Genomic DNA, 17,909 nt, shown 5'->3' on the forward strand with positions numbered 1-17,909 from the left:
AGGAGAGGGACGATGCAGACATTGCTATCGGGGGGGGAGGAGTGTGAAATATTAGATGAAATAAACATAGCGAGAGAGGAAGTATTAAGGGGTTTAGCAGCTTTAAAAGTGGATAAATCCCCAGGCCTGGATGAAATGTATCCCAGGCTGTTAAGCGAAGCAAAAGAGGAAATTGCAGAGGCCCTGACCATCATTTTCCAATCCTCTCTGGCTTCAGGTTTGGTGCCGGAGGACTGGAGGACTGCTAATGTGGTACCCTTGTTTAAAAAGGGAGAAAGGATAGACCGAGTAATTACAGGCCAGTCAGCCTAACCTCGGTGGTGGGAAAATTATTGGAAAGAATTCTGAAGGACAGGAAAAATCTTCATTTAGGAAGACACTGATTAATCAAGGATAGTCAGCACGGATTTGTTAAGGGAAGGTCGTGTCTGACAAATTGACTGAATTTTTTGAGGAGGTAACAAGGAGGGTAGATGATGGTAGTGCATTTGATGTAGTGTATATGGACTTTAGCAAGGCTTTTGATAAGGTTCCACATGGCAGACTAGTCACGAAGTTAAAAGCCCATGGGATCCAGGGTAAAATGTCAAGTTGGATTCAAAACTGGCTCGGAGACAGGAAGCAGAGGGTAATGGTTGATGGGTGTTTTTGTGACTGGAAGGCTGTTTCTAGTGGGGTTCCGCAGGGCTCAGTACTAGGTCCCTTGCTTTTTGTGGTATATATCAACGATCTTGACTTGAATATGGGGGTATGATTAAGAAGTTTGCAGATGATACTAAAATCGGCTGTGTGGTTAATACTAAAGAAGGAAGCTGTAGACTGCAGGAAGATATCAATAAATTGGTCAGGTGGGCAAAACAGTGGCAAATGGAATTCAATCCGGAGAAGTGTGAGGTAATGCATTTGGGGAGGGCTAACAAGGAAAGGGAATACACATTAAATGGTAGGACACTGAATAGTGTAGAGGAACAAAGGGACCTTGGAGTGCATGTCCACAGATCCCTGAAGGTAGCAGGCCAAGTAGATAAGGTGGTTAAGAAGGCATACGGAATGCTTGCCTTTATTAGCCGTGGCATAGAATACAAGAGCAGGGGGGGTTATGCTTCAACTGTATAAAACACTAGTTAGACCTCAGCTAGAGTACTGCGTGCAGTTCTGGTCACCACATTACAGGAAAGATGTGATTGCACTAGAGAGGGTACAGAGGAGATTTACAAGGATGTTGCTGGGAGTAGAGAATCTTAGCTATGAGGAATGACTGGATAGGCTGGGTCTGTTTTCCTTGGAACAGAGGAGGCTGAGGGGAGACCTTATTGAGGTGTATAAAACTATGAGGGGCACAGATAAAGTGGATAGAAAGGACCTATTTCCCTTAGCAGAGGGGTCAAAAACCAGGGGGCACAGATTTAAAGTAATTGGTGGAAAGTTTAGAGTAGATTTGAGGGGAAATTTCTTCACCAGAGGGTTGTGGGGGTCTGGAACTCACTGCCTGAAAGGGTGGTAGAGGCAGGAACCCTAACCACATTTAAAAAGTACTTGGATGTGCACTTGGGATGCTCTAACCTGCAGGGCTACGGACCAAGAGCTGGGAAGTGGGATTAGGCTGGATAGCTCTTTGTTGGCCGGCGCGGACACGATGGGCTGAAATGACCTTCCGTGCTGTAACTTTCTATGATTCTATGATTCTAGCTTTCTTCAGGCCAATGCTGAACACCTTTGCTTCGCCGCTGACAGCAAATGTCTATGTCTCTTGCTAGTTTATTCTCATATTTTATCTTCTCTCTCTTTATCAATTTCTTGGTCATCCTTTGCTGAACTCTAAAATCCTCCCAATCCTCAGGCTTACTATTTTTGGCAACATTCTAAGCCTCTTTCTTTAATCTATTCCTCTCTTTAACTTCTCTTGTTAGCCATGGTTGAACCACTTTTCCCTGGGCTTTTTATTCCTGAAGGGAATGGATATTTGTTGCGAATTATGAATTAGTTCTTGAAATGTTTGTAATTGCTTATCTTAACTATCATATCATTTAATCTAGTTTCCCAATCTACTTTAGCCTATTCATCCTCATACCTATGTAGTTTGCTTTGTTCAGATTTAAGACCCTAGTTTCAGTCTTAACTAAATCACTCTCAAACTTAATATAAAATTCCATCATATTATGATCACTCTTCCCCGAGGCCCTTTACTACAAGGTTATTAATTAACCCTTTCTCATTGCATTTTTGCTTTTTGAGATTGAGATTTAAGATTACTTTTTTGTGGCAGCAAAGGCAAGGATCTGGAAATGTTGGTCAGACAGCTCCCCAGATCCCGCCCAGCAGACCAGAGCCTACTGGAGGAGAAATACATTCAAAGACTCTCTCATCAGCAGCAGTATCTGGGAAGGTAAAGCCTTTTAATAAATGGTATATGTTCTGCACAGGGATTCTGGGTACTTACAGGAGTCTGGTTATTGACCAAATGAGGGTGTTGAAGGCCCTGACCCCGACGCTAAACCTAACCCTTGACTCCAGGCCCTTCAGACCAGGGCCCTGGGGTAGTTACTGGTCCCAGGGCTCCTGCTCTCCTGCACAGTGTCATTGCTGAGTCTCTTGTGATTCTTCACTGACTGAGCTTTGTTGTTGGGGATCTCTATCTACCAACCATGTGGTGAGACGGGCGTCAGACATAAGGTCCTCATTGCCATCCCATCCCACTCGGATTGTTTGTAGCAAGAGGAGGGAAAACACCCCCAGAGTCTGTTCGTCCGGCTCTCAATGTCCCCCAGTCTCTCCATCCGGCTCTCAATGTCCCCCAGTCTCTCCATCCGGCTCTCAATGTCCCCCAGACTCTCCGTCCAGCTCTCAATGTCCCCCAGACTCTCCATCCAGCTCTCAATGTCCCCCAGTCTCTCCGTCCAGCTCTCAATGTCCCCCAGTCTCTCCATCCGGCTCTCAATGTCCCCCCAGTCTCTCCGTCCGGCTCTCAATGTCCCCCAGACTCTCCATCCAGCTCTCAATGTCCCCCAGTCTCTCCGTCCAGCTCTCAATGTCCCCCAGACTCTCCGTCCAGCTCTCAATGTCCCCCCAGTCTCTCCATTGGGCTCTCAATGTCCCCCAGTCTCTCCGTCCAGCTCTCAATGTCCCCCAGACTCTCCGTCCAGCTCTCAATGTCCCCCAGACTCTCCGTCCAGCTCTCAATGTCCCCCCAGTCTCTCCATTGGGCTCTCAATGTCCCCCAGTCTCTCCGTCCAGCTCTCAATGTCCCCCAGTCTCTCCATCCGGCTCTCAATGTCCCCCAGTCTCTCTGTCCAGCTCTCAATGTCCCCCAGACTCTCCGTCCAGCTCTCAATGTCCCCCAGTCTCTCCATCCGGCTCTCAATGTCCCCCAGACTCTCCGTCCAGCTCTCAATGTCCCCCAGTCTCTCCATCCGGCTCTCAATGTCCCCCAGTCTCTCTGTCCAGCTCTCAATGTCCCCCAGACTCTCCGTCCAGCTCTCAATGTCCCCCAGTCTCTCCGTCCGGCTGGAGGGTGTGAAGTAATGAAGTTGTTTGTTCTTCACCTCTGGTGGTGCCTTGCCCTGGTGCCCTCGGGACACAGATGGTGCCTGAGCGAGCATATTTCTGTTAAAACTTCATAATATTGGAAAGATATTCAGTGAAAGAGCCAACAGTGCTCCTGCCTCCCTGCCTGTCCCCTACAGTTGGGAATAGGGCAGGCTAAACAGGATTCTGCACAGAATGTTCCTGCTGGTTTAGCTGTTTGCACTGATTTTACACCAGGTTTTACACCAATGCATATTCAAATGAGCATATGCAGGAAATGTCCGTGTATCTCTCGAGGCCAGTGACGGGTGTACATTTCTTTACCAGATCAACACTGATATAAATCAGAGGAAATTCCAGGCCTATCTCCCTTAATTTGGAACATATCTCTGATGTGACACCTTATCAAACACAATCTGAAACATCTATTACATCACCTTTACAGACTCTGGGAGCCTGACCAACCCTGGACAAACCCTGACCAACCCTGGCCGAGTGGTCTTCATTAGTTTATGACTTGCTAAGTATTCACTCTTTAAACCCTTATTCTGGACTCTCAAAGTTTGCTGACGTTGATTAAGTGTAACTGCCCTCTCAGTAACTTCCTTCATCCCTTTCCCGTTTCTGGAACGGGAATGTAACATTTGCCACTGTCCAATCGGTTGGCAAATTTCCTGCTTCCCATGATTTCTGGATACCATCTGAGACTGGGGACTTTTCCACTTTTAATCACTGACTTTTTTTATTAATTCCAGTTGGGCTTCCCAGCAAGAGTGAGGTGGGAAAATCTAGCTCACTCCAAGAAGACAACTTCTGACACTGCTACAGTGGAGAGCGGATCTTCTTAGCTTGAACCTCAAGGCTGTATCTGATGCCAGAAGTACTTATTGCGAACATGGGCTCCAAAATCTGTCACTTTTCCATTCCACACAAAGCACAGATTCCACCTAGGGGTGGGGGGAATAGAAAATGGTGAACAATGGGGCAGTAAAAGTGCATCTGTTTATAATTTTTCTAACGGTGTGCCATTGTTCTTGATCATATCAGGACTGCTTGCATCCTGACTCTGTGATAATGAAGGTTCACTATGAGTACACAGTGGCAACGAGGGTGGAGCCAGGCATCTCCTACACTGACCTTCTGAGCGTCGTCAAATCCAAACTGGGCCGACAGTCAGGACAGATACAATTAAGGTGCAAAGGAAGTGGTGAAGGATGGGGAGTGTCCCCCAGTAACAATACTAACCGTCACTCCCCGTGTTAATCTCAACCTCATCCCATGTTAATCTCGCTTTAAACCTCACTCCCCGTCTTAAGGTCACTCTAACCCTCACTCCCCATCTTAACCTCACTCTAGCCCTCACTCCCTGTCTTAATATCAATCTAACCCTCACTCCCAGTGTTAATGTCACTCTAACCCTCACTCCCAGTGTTAATCTCACTCTAGCCCTCACTCCCTGTGTTAATCTCACTCTAGCCCTCACTCCCTGTGTTAATCTCACTCTAGCCCTCACTCCCAGTGTTAATCTCACTCTAACCCTCACTCCCTGTGTTAATCTCACCCTCACTCCCAGTGTTAATCTCACTTTAACCATCACTTCCTGTGTTCATCTCACTCTAACCCTCACTCCCTGTGTTAATCTCAATCTAACCCTCACTCCCCATCTTAAACTCACTCTAACCCTCACTCCCAGTGTTAATCTCACTCTGGCCCTCACTCCCAGTGTTAATCTCACTCTAACCCTCACTCCCAGTGTTAATCTCACTCTCGCCCTCACTTCCAGTGTTAATCTCACTCTAACCCTCACTCCCAGTGTTAATCTCACTCTAACCCTCACTCCCAGTGTTAATCTCACTCTAACCCTCACTCCCAGTGTTAATCTCACTCTAACCCTCACTCCCAGTGTTAATCTCACTCTAACCCTCACTCCCAGTGTTAATCTCACTCTAACCCTCACTCCCAGTGTTAATATCACTCTAACCCTCACTCCCAGTGTTAATCTCACTCTAGCCCTCACTCCCAGTGTTAATCTCACTCTCACCCTCACTCCCAGTGTTAATCTCACTCTAACCCTCACTCCCAGTGTTAATCTCACTCTAACACTCACTCCCAGTGTTAATCTCACTCTAGCCCTCACTCCCAGTGCTAATTTCACTCTAATCCTCACTCCCAGTGTTACGCTCACTCTAGCCCTCACTCCCGATGTTAATCTCATTCTAACCCTCACTCCGTGTTAATCTCACTCTAACCCTCACTCCGTGTTAATCTCACTCTAACCCTCACTCCGTGTTAATCTCACTCTAACCCTCACTCCCAGTGTTAATCTCACTCTAACCCTCACTCCCGGTGTTAATCTCACTCTCACCCTCACTCCCAGTGTTAATTTCACTCTAGCCCTCACTCCCGGTGTTAATCTCACTCTAACCCTCACTCCCAGTGTTAATCTCACTCTAACCCTCAGTCCCAGTTTTAATCTCACTCTAACCCTCACTCCCAGTGTTAATCTCACTCTAACCCTCACTCCCAGTGTTAGTCTCACTCTAGCCCTCACTCCCAGTGTTAATCTCACTCTAACCCTCACGCCCAGTGTTAATCTCACTCTAACCCTCATTCCCAGTGTTAATCTCACTCTAGCCCTCACTCCGTGTTAATCTCACTCTAGCCCTCACTCCCAGTGCTAATTTCACTCTAATCCTCACTCCCAGTGTTACGCTCACTCTAGCCCTCACTCCCAGTGTTAATCTCACTCTCACCCTCACTCCCAGTGTTAATTTCACTCTAGCCCTCACTCCCAGTGTTAATCTCACTCTCGCCCTCACTTCCAGTGTTAATCTCACTCTAACCCTCACTCCCAGTGTTAATCTCACTCTAACCCTCACTCCCAGTGTTAGTCTCACTCTCGCCCTCACTCCCAGTGTTAATCTCACTCTAACCCTCACTCCCAGTGTTAATCTCACTCTAACCCTCACTCCCAGTGTTAGTCTCACTCTCGCCCTCACTCCCTGTGCTAATCTCACTCTAACCCTCACTCCCAGTGTTAATCTCACTCTAACCCTCACTCCCCGTGTTAATCTCACTCTAATCCTCACTCCCCGTGTTAATCTCACTCTAACCCTCACTCCCCGTGTTAATCTCACTCTAACCCTCACTCCCCGTGTTAATCTCACTCTAACCCTCACTCCCAGTGTTAATCTCACTCTAACCCTCACTCCCAGTGTTAGTCTCACTCTCGCCCTCACTCCCTGTGCTAATCTCACTCTAACCCTCACTCCCAGTGTTAATCTCACTCTAACCCTCACTCCCAGTGTTAATCTCACTCTAACCCTCACTCCCCGTGTTAATCTCACTCTAATCCTCACTCCCCGTGTTAATCTCACTCTAACCCTCACTCCCCGTGTTAATCTCACTCTAACCCTCACTCCCAGTGTTAATCTCACTCCAACCCTCACTCCCTGTGTTAACCTCACTCCCGGTGTTAATCTCACACTAACCCTCACACCCCGTGTTAATCTCACTCTAACCCTCACTCACAGTGTTAATCTCATTCTAACCCTCACTCCCTGTGTTAACCTCACTCTAACCGTGCGTGGATTCTTTAGCGCAGTCAAGACCATCTACGGCCCAAGCACCCAAGGCCCTTCCCCACTGCGGGCCAAGAATGGAGAGGTACTCATCAAGGACAGGGAAGCAGTCAGTGCCCGCTGGAAGGGGCACTTCGAAGATCTCCTTAACCATTACTCTGTCTTCGACACGAGGTCCTCAACTCCATCCCACAGCATGCTACCCGCCACCATCTCAGCACAACCCCAGCCCGGCATGAAGTTCAAAAGGCCATCCGACAACTGAAGAACAACAAGGCCTCAGGAGCAGATGGAATCCCCGCCGAGGCACTAAAGCATGGCGGAGAAGCATTACTGGCGCGAATTCATGAACTCATTTATCTGGAAGGAGGAGAGCATGCCAGGGGATCTCAGAGACGCCGTAATTGTGACCATCTTCAAGAAAGGTGACAAGTCCGATTGCGATAATTACAGAGGAGTTTCCCTGCTGTCTGCCACAGGGAAAGTCATCGCAAGAATCCTCCTCAATCACCTTCTCCCAGTGGCCGAAGAGCTCCTCCCAGAGTCGCAATGCGGATTCCACCAAGGGGCACAATGGACATGATCTTCACCGCATGTCAATTACAGGAGAAATGCAGGGAACAGCACCAACCGCTGTACATGGCCGTCTTTGATTTCGACACTGTCAACCGTGAGGGATTATGGAGTGTCCTCCTCAAATTCGGCTGCCCTCAAAAGTTTGTCACTATCCTCCGCCTGCTTCATGACGACATGCAAGCAGTGATCCTGACCAACAGTTCCACCACAGTCCCAATTCATGTACGAACTGGGGTCAAGAAAGGCTGTGTCATCGCACCAACGCTCTTCTCAATCTTCCTTGCTGCAATGCTCCATCTCACCCTCAGTAAGCTCCCCACTGGAGTGGAGCTAATTTACAGAACAAACGGGAAACTGTTCAACCTCCGTCACCTCCAGTCCAGATCCAAGGTCGTCCCATCCTCTGTCATCGAATTACAGTATGCAGATGATGCTTGCGTCTGCGCTCACTCGGAGGTCGAACTCCAAACCATCGTAAACACCTTCACCGAAGCATACAAGAGCATGGGCCTTACACTAAAAATCTGTAAGACAAATGTCCTCTACCAACCTGCCCCCGCCACACAGTGCTGCCCCCCCGATTATCAAAATCCACGACAAGGCCTTGGACAACGTGAACCACTTTCCATATCTCGGGAGCCTACTGTCAACAAGGGCAGACGTCGATGACGAAGTCCAACACCGCCTTCAGTGTGCCAGTGCAGCCTTCGGTCGCCTGTGGAAGAGAGTGTTTGAAGACCAGGACGTCAAACCTAGCACTAAGCGATACCTGCCCTGCTGTATGCCTCAGAGACATGGACCATGTACAGCAGGCACCTCAAAGCACTGGAGTGGTACCACCAACGCTTCCTCCGCAAGATCCTGCAAATCCATTGGCAGGATAGGCACACCAACATCAATGTTCTTGCTCAGGCCAACATCCCCAGCATCGAAGCTCTGACCACGCTCAATCAGCTCCGATGGATGGGTTACATTGTCCGCATGCCCGATACGAGACTCCCAAAACAAGCGCTCTACTCGGAGCTCCGGCACGGCAAGAGAGCCCCAGGTGGGCAGAGGAAACGCTTTAAGGACACCCTCAAAACCTCCTTGAAAAAGTGTAACATCCCCACCGACACCTGGAAATCCCTGGCCCAAGACCGCACAAAGTGGAGGAGAAGCATCCGGGAAGGCGCCGAACACCTCGATTCTCTTCGCCAGGAGCAAGCGGAAGCCAAGCACAGGCAGCGCAAGGAGCGCTCGTCAACCCAAGCACCCCACCCACCAGCCCCTTCAACCACCGTCTGCCCCACCTGTGACCCCCATTGGACTAATCAGTCACCTGCGAACTCATTTTTAATGTGGAAGCAAGTCATCCTCGGTTCCGAGGGACTGCCTAAGAAGAAGAAGAAGCCCTCGCTCCATGTTAATCTCACTCTAACCCTCATCCCTGTGTTAATCTCGCTTTAAACCTCACTCCCCGTCTTAACCTCACTCTAACCCTCACTCCCAGTGTTAATCTCACTCTAACCCTCACTCCCAGTGTTAATCTCACTCTAGCCCTCACTCCCAGTGTAAATCTCACTCTAACCCTCACTCCCAGTGTTAATCTCACTCTAACCCTCACTCCCAGTGTTAATCTCACTCTAGCCCTCACTCCCCGTGTTAATCTCTCTCTTACCCTCTGCAATTCTCTTGCAGTTACAAAGGAAAGGATAAGCAGGAACAGGTTGTGATCAGAGGAGAGGAAGATTTAGAGAAGGTGTGGAATCAAACCGTCGATAGACGCCTTACACTCTGGTGCAAGGTAAGAATGTAGAGCTCAGCTCAGGGTTCTAACAGGTAATACTTCGCAGGCAAGCAACAGAATACAACTCACCTGAGCTGTGTATTTTCGCACCGAATGTACACTGAAGCACACACTCACTGCAGCACACAAGCACTCACTGCAGCACACACTCACTGCAGCGCACAAGCACTCACTGCAGCACACAGTCACTGCAGCGCACCCTCGCTGCACTACACACCCTCGCTGCACTACACACCCTCACTGCAGCACACACTCACTGCAGTGCACAAGCACTCACTGCAGCACACAGTCACTGCAGCGCACCCTCGCTGCACTACACACCCTCGCTGCACTACACACCCTCACTGCAGCACACACTCACTGCAGTGCACACGCACTCACTGCAGCACACCCTCACTGCAGCGCACACACTCACTGCAGCACACACTCACTGCAGCACACACTCACTGCAGCACACCCTCACTGCAGCGCACACTCACTGCAGCGCGCACTCACTGCAGCACACACTCACTGCAGCTCACACTCACTGCAGCACACACTCACTGCAGCGCACACTCATTGCACTACACACACTCACTGCACTACACACACTCACTGCGGCACACACTCACTGCAGCGCACACTCACTGCACTACTCACACTCACTGCAGTGCACACTCACTGCACTACACACACTCACTGCACTACACACACTCACTGCACTACACACTCACTGCACTACACACACTCACTGCACTGCACACACTCACTGCAGCACACACTCACTGTACTACACACACTCACTGCAGCACACACTCACTGTACTACACACTCACTGCAGCACACACTCACTGCAGCGCACACTCACTGCAGCACACAATCACTGCACGACACACACTCACTGCAGTGAACACTCACTGCAGTGCACACACTCATTGCACTACACTCACTGCACTACACACACTCACTGCAGCACACACTCACTGCACTACACAAACTCACTGCTGCGAAGAATCATTGCACTACACACACATACTGCAGTGCACACTCACTGCACTACACACACTGCAGCACACACTCACTGCACTACACACACTGCAGCACACACACTCACTACAGCACACTCTCACTGTAGTACACACTCTCATGGCAGCGCACACTCACGGCAGTGCACACTCACTGCACTACACAGTGCAGCACACAATCACTACACCCACTCAGTGCAGTGAACACTCACTGCAGTGCACACACTCATTGCACTACACTCACTGCACTACACACACTCACTGCTCTACACACACTCACTGCAGCACACACTCACTGCAGCATACACTCACTGCACTACACACACTCACTGCAGTGCACAATCATTGCACTACACACACATACTGCAGTGCACACTCATTGCACTACACACACTGCAGTGCACACTCATTGCACTACACACACTCACTGGCACACACACATTGCACTACACACTCACTTCACTACACAGTGAAGCACACACCATCACTGCAGTAAATACACTCACTGCACTGCACACTCACTGCAGTAAATACACTCACTGCACTGCACACACTCACTGCAGCACACACTCACTGCACTACACACACTGCAGCACACACACTCACTACAGCACACTCTCACTGTAGTACACACTCTCATGGCAGCACACACTCACAGCAGCGCACACTCACTGCACTACACAGTGCAGCACACAATCACTGCACTACACACACTCACTGCAGTGAACACTCACTGCAGTGCACACACTCATTGCACTACACTCACTGCACTACACACACTGCACTACACACTCTCACTGCAGTGCACACTCACTGCAGCGCACACTCACTGCTCTACACACACTCACTGCAGCACACACTCACTGCAGCACACACTCACTGCACTACACACACTCACTGCAGTGCACAATCATTGCACTACACACACATACTGCAGTGCACACTCATTGCACTTCACGCACTCACTGCAGTGCACACTCATTGTGCACTGCAGTGAGTGTGTGTAGTGCAATGAGTGTGCACTGCAGTGAGTGTGTGTAGTGCAATGAGTGTGCACTGCAGTGAGTGTGTGTAGTGCACTCATTGCACTACACACACTCACTGGCACACACACATTGCACTACACACTCACTTCACTACACAGTGAAGCACACACTCACTGCAGTAAATACACTCACTGCACTGCACACACTCACTGCAGCACACACTCACTGCACTACACACACTGCAGCACACACACTCACTACAGCACACTCTCACTGTAGTACACACTCTCACGGCAGCGCACACTCACGGCAGCGCACACTCACTGCACTACACAGTGCAGCACACACTCACGACCGCGCACACACTCACTGCACTCCACACACTCACTGCAGCACACACTCACTGCACTGCGCACACTCACTGCAGCGCACACTCACTGCAGCGCACACACTCACTGCAGTGCACACTCACCATGCTACACACACTCACTGTGCTACACACACTCACTGCAGTGCACTCTCACTGCAGCGCACACTCACTGCAGCGCACACTCACTGCAGCGCACACTCACTGTGCTACACACCATCACTGTGCTACACACCATCACTGTGCTACAGACACTCGCTGCAGCACACACTGCAGCACACACTCACTGCACTAGACACTCACTGCAGCTCACACACTCACTGCAGTGCACAGTTACTGCAGCGCACACTCAATGCACTACACACACTCACTGCAAAACACACTCACTGCAGCACACACTCACTAGCAGTCACTGCAGTGCACACTCGCTGCAGCGCACACTCACTGCACTACACACACTCACTGCAGCACACAATCACTGCACTAAACACACTCAATGCAGCACACACTCACTGCACTAAACACACTCACTGCAGCACACACTCACTGCACTACAGCCACTCACTGCAGCTCACACTCACTGTGCTACACACACTGCAGCGCACTCACTGCAGCACACACTCACTGAAGCACACATTCACTGCACTACACACACTCACTGCACTACACACACTCACTGCAACACACACTCACTGTAGCACACACTCACTGCATTGCACACCCTCACTGCACTACACATGCTCACTGCACTACACACACACTCTGCAGCGCACACTCACTGTAGCACACTCACTGCATTACACACTCACTGCAGTACACACTCACTGCATTACACACTCACTGCAGTACACACTCACTGCAGTACACACACTCACTGCAGCGCACACTCACTGCAACGCACACTCACTGCAGCACACACACTCACTACAGCATACACACTCACTGCAGCACACACTCACTGCAGCACGCACTCACTGCAGCGCAGTTACTGCAGCACACACTCAGTGCACTACACACACGCACTGCAGCACACACACTCACTACAGCACACACTCACTGCAGCGCAGTTACTGCAGCACACACTCAGTGCACTACACACACGCACTGCAGCACACACACTAACTGCAGCACACCTCACTGCAGCACACACTCACTGCAGCACACACTCACTGCAGCGCACACTCACTGCACTACACACTCACTGCAGTGCACGCTAACTGCAGCGCACATTCACTGCAGCACACACTCGCTGCAGTGCACTCACTGCAGCGCACACCCTCTGCAGCGCACACTCACTGTTACACACACTCACTGCACTACACACACTCACTGCAGCACACACTCACTGCAGCGCACACTCAGTGCACTATACACACTCACTGCAGCACACACTCACTGCAGTGCACACTCACTGCACTACACACTCACTGCAGTGCACACTCACTGCACTACACACACACTGCAGTGCACATTCACTGCAGCGCACACTCACGGCAGCGCACACTCTCACTGCAGCACACACTGCAGCACACACTCACTGCACTACACACACTCACTGCAGTGCACAATCATTGCACTACACACACATACTGCAGTGCACACTCATTGCACTACACACACTCACTGGCACACACACATTGCACTACACACTCACTTCACTACACAGTGAAGCACACACTCACTGCAGTAAATACACTCACTGCACTGCACACACTGCACTGCACACACTCACTGCAGCACACACTCACTGCACTACACACACTCACTGTGCTACACACACTCACTGCAGCGCACACTCACTGCAGCACACACTCACTGCAGCACACACTCACTGAAGCACACATTCACTGCACTACACACACTCACTGCACTACACACACTCACTGCAACACACACTCACTGTAGCACACACTCACTGCAGTACACACACTCACTGCAGCGCACACTCACTGCAACGCACACTCACTGCAGCACACACTCACTACAGCATACACACTCTGCAGCGCACACTCACTGCATTACACACTCACTGCATTACACACGCACTGCAGCACACACTCACTGCAGCGCACACTCACTGCACTACACACTCACTGCAGTGCACGCTAACTGCAGCGCACAATCACTGCAGCACACACTCGCTGCAGTGTACTCACTGCAGCGCACACCCTCTGCAGCGCACACTCACTGTTACACACACTCACTGCACTACACACACTCACTGCAGCACACACTCACTGCAGCGCACACTCACTGCAGCACACACTCACTGCAGCGCACACTCACTGCAGCACACACTCACTGCACTACACACACTCACTGCACTACACACACTCACTGCAGTACCGACTCACTGCAGTACACACTCACTGCAGAACACACTCACTGCAGTACACACACTCACTGCAGCACACACTCACTGCACTACACACACTCACTGCAGCACACACTCACTGCACTAAACACACTCACTGCAGCACACACTCACTGCAGCACACACTCACTGAAGCACACATTCACTGCACTACACACACTCACTGCACTACACACTCACTGTAGCACACACTCACTGTAGCACACACTCACTGCACTGCACACCCTCACTGCACTACACATGCTCACTGCACTACACACACACTCTGCAGCGCACACTCACTGTAGCACACTCACTGCATTACACACTCACTGCACTACACACTCACTGCACTACACACACTCACTGCAGCACACACTCGCTGCAGTGCACTCACTGCAGTGCATACCCTCTGCAGCGCACACTCACTGCACTACACACACTCACTGCATTGCACATTCACTATAGTGCACACTCACTGCAGCACACACTCACTGCACTGCACACACTCACTGCAGCACACACTCACTGCACTACTCACACTCACTGTAGCACACACGCTCACTGCAGCACACACACTCTGCAGTGCACACTCACTGCACTAAACACACTCACTACACTAAACACACTCACTGCAGCACACACTCACTGCAGCACACTCATTGCAGCACACACTCATTGCAGCACACACTCACTGCAGCACACACTCACTGCAAAATACACGCTGCAGCACACACTCACTGCAAAACACATTCACTGCAGCACACACTCACTGCACTACTCACACTCAATGCAGTGCACACTCACTGCAGCACACACTCGCTTCAGTGCACTCACTTCAGCGCACACCCTCTGCAGCGCACACTCACTGCTACACACACTCACTGCACTACACACACTCACTGCAGTGCACATTCACTATAGCACACACTCACTGCAGCACACACTCACTGCACTACACACACTCACTGCACTACACACACTCACTCCACTACACACACTCACTGCAGCGCACACTCACTGCACTACTCACACTCACTGTAGTACACACACATTGCACTACACACTCACTGCACTACTCACACTCACTGTAGCACACATGCTCACTACAGCACACACACTCTGCAGTGCACACTCACTGCACTAAACACACTCACTACACTAAACACACTCACTGCAGCACACACTCACTGCAGCACACACTGCAGCACACACTGCAGCACACACTCACTGCAGCACACACTCATTGCAGCACACAGTGCAGCACACACTCACTGCAGCACACACTAACTGCAAAACACATGCTGCAAAACACACTCACTGCAGCGCAGTTACTGCAGCACACACTCAATGCACTACACACACGCACTGCAGCACACACACTAACTGCAGAACACACTCACTGCAGCACACATTCACTGCAGCGTACACTCGCACTACAAACACTCACTGCAGTACACACTCACTGCAGTACACACTCACTGCAGTGCACACTCACTGCACTACACACACTCACTGCAGTACACACTCACTGCAGTACACACTCACTGCAGTGCACACTCACTCACTGCAGCGCACACTCATTGCAGCATACACTCACTGCACTACAGACACTCATTGCAGCTCACACTCATGGTGCTACACACACTCACTGCAGCACACACTCACTGCAGCACACACTCACTGCAGCGCACACTCACTGCAGCGCACACTCACTGCACTACAGACACTCACTGCAGCTCACACTCATGGTGCTACACACACTGCAGCACACACTCACTGCAGTGCACACTCACTGCAGCGCACACTCACTGCAGCACACACTCACTGCAGTGCACACTCACTGCACTACACACACTCACTGCAGCACACACTCACTGCAGCGCACACTCACTGAACTACACACACTCACTGCACTACACACACTCACTGCCGTTCTCTCTGCTCAAACTTCACCCTTTATTGCAGTGTACAGACCCCTTGGCTGGGCGACAAGTGCTGTACAGAACACTGGCCCTGTACGACTATACAGGACAAGGGCCTGAGGATGTGGAGTTTAATGAGGGAGATGTCATCGATGTGCTCTCTGAAGGTAGGATCTAATCTGAGTCTGTCTCAGTCTGCTGCACCCTGAAATGTAACATCAATGCAGCCCCTCCCCCGCCAATACAGACCCACCCTTCAATACATCCCCTCCCCCTTCAATGCGGCCCTTCCCCCTCAATATTGCGACTCCCCCTCATTACGGCCCCTCCCCTCAGTCCTCTCTCTGATGGTATTTCATGTGTTTTCTCGCAGTGAATGAGGAGTGGCTGGAGGGACATTCTACCGGGAACATCGGCATCTTCCCGCGGTGCTTTGTCGGCCCAGGCAGCACAGAAATACCCGACTCCCAGAGTACGGCCCCGCTCTGAAAGTGTTGGGGAGCCGCGTGCTGCGATCCTGGACTGGAGACTGCGAGCAGAGGGAGGGAGAGAGGGATGCTTGGCCGGCAGAGGTGGGGGTCTCTGGGAGGTGGTCTCCGATCGGTCTCTGGTATTAAAGAGCTCTTTCATGATCTTTCTTTGTCTCCATTTGAATTTGATTAAATATAGAATTGATGAATCATTGCCTGGACTTGGGAGGGGTCCTCGCACCGAGACCCCCTGGACTGAGGAGGGGTCCTCGCACTGAGACCCCCTGGACTGGGGAGGGGTCCTCGCACTGAGACGCCCTGGACTGGGGAGGGGTCCTCGCACCGAGACCCCCAGCACTGGGGAGGGGTCCTCGCACCGAGAACCCCTGGACTGGGGAGGGGTCCTCACACTGAGACCCCCTGGACTGGGGAGGGGTCCTCGCACCGAGACCCCCTGGACTGGGGAGGGGTCCTCGCACCGAGACCCCCTGGACTGGGGAGGGGTCCTCGCACCGAGACCCCCTGGACTGGGGAGGGGTCCTCGCACCGAGACCCCCAGGACTGGGGAGGGGTCCTTGCACCGAGACCCCCTGGACTGGGGAGGGGTCCTCGCACCGAGACCCCCTGGACTGGGGAGGGGTCCTTGCACCGAGACCCCCTGGACTGGGGAGGGGTCCTCGCACCGAGACCCCCTGAACTGGGGAGGGGTCCTCGCACCGAGACCCCCTGGACTGGGGAGGGGCCCTCGCACCGAGACCCCCTGGACTGAGGAGGGGTCCTCGCACTGAGACCCCCTGGACTGGGGAGGGGTCCTCGCACTGAGACGCCCTGGACTGGGGAGGGGTCCTCGCACCGAGACCCCCAGGACTGGGGAGGGGTCCTCGCACCGAGACCCCCTGGACTGAGGAGGGGTCTTCGCACTGAGACCCCCTGGACTGGGGAGGGGTCCTCGCACTGAGACGCCCTGGACTGGGGAGGGGTCCTCGCACCGAGACCCCCAGGACTGGGGAGGGGTCCTCGCACCGAGAACCCCTGGACTGGGGAGGGGTCCTCACACTGAGACCCCCTGGACTGGGGAGGGGTCCTCGCACCGAGACCCCCTGGACTGGGGAGGGGTCCTCGCACCGAGACCCCCTGGACTGGGGAGGGGTCCTCGCACCGAGACCCCCAGGACTGGGGAGGGGTCCTCGCACCGAGACCCCCTGGACTGGGGAGGGGTCCTCGCACCGAGACCCCCTGGACTGGGGAGGGGTCCTTGCACCGAGACCCCCTGGACTGGGGAGGGGTCCTCGCACCGAGACCCCCTGAACTGGGGAGGGGTCCTCGCACCGAG

General features: G+C 51.9%; 1 protein-coding gene across 1 annotated transcript in view; it reads left to right on the plus strand.

Moving 5' to 3' along the window:
• LOC147101933 (neutrophil cytosol factor 2-like) overlaps positions 1 to 16,740 on the plus strand; it is a 97,089-nt gene extending 80,349 nt beyond the window's left edge. Inside the window, exons 8-12 of the mRNA XM_085965157.1 lie at positions 2,267 to 2,386; positions 4,573 to 4,718; positions 9,363 to 9,468; positions 16,150 to 16,273; positions 16,480 to 16,740. Coding sequence (XP_085821283.1) covers positions 2,267 to 2,386; positions 4,573 to 4,718; positions 9,363 to 9,468; positions 16,150 to 16,273; positions 16,480 to 16,595 — 612 coding nt within the window. The 3' untranslated portion in view covers positions 16,596 to 16,740. The remainder of the gene's footprint in view (positions 1 to 2,266; positions 2,387 to 4,572; positions 4,719 to 9,362; positions 9,469 to 16,149; positions 16,274 to 16,479) is intronic.
• Positions 16,741 to 17,909: the final 1,169 nt, after the last annotated feature.

This window comes from Somniosus microcephalus, chromosome 23 (genome assembly GCF_052327205.1).
Source record: "Somniosus microcephalus isolate GS21.2 chromosome 23, FLI_Smic_1.0, whole genome shotgun sequence".
Classification (NCBI taxonomy): Eukaryota; Metazoa; Chordata; class Chondrichthyes; order Squaliformes; family Somniosidae; genus Somniosus; species Somniosus microcephalus.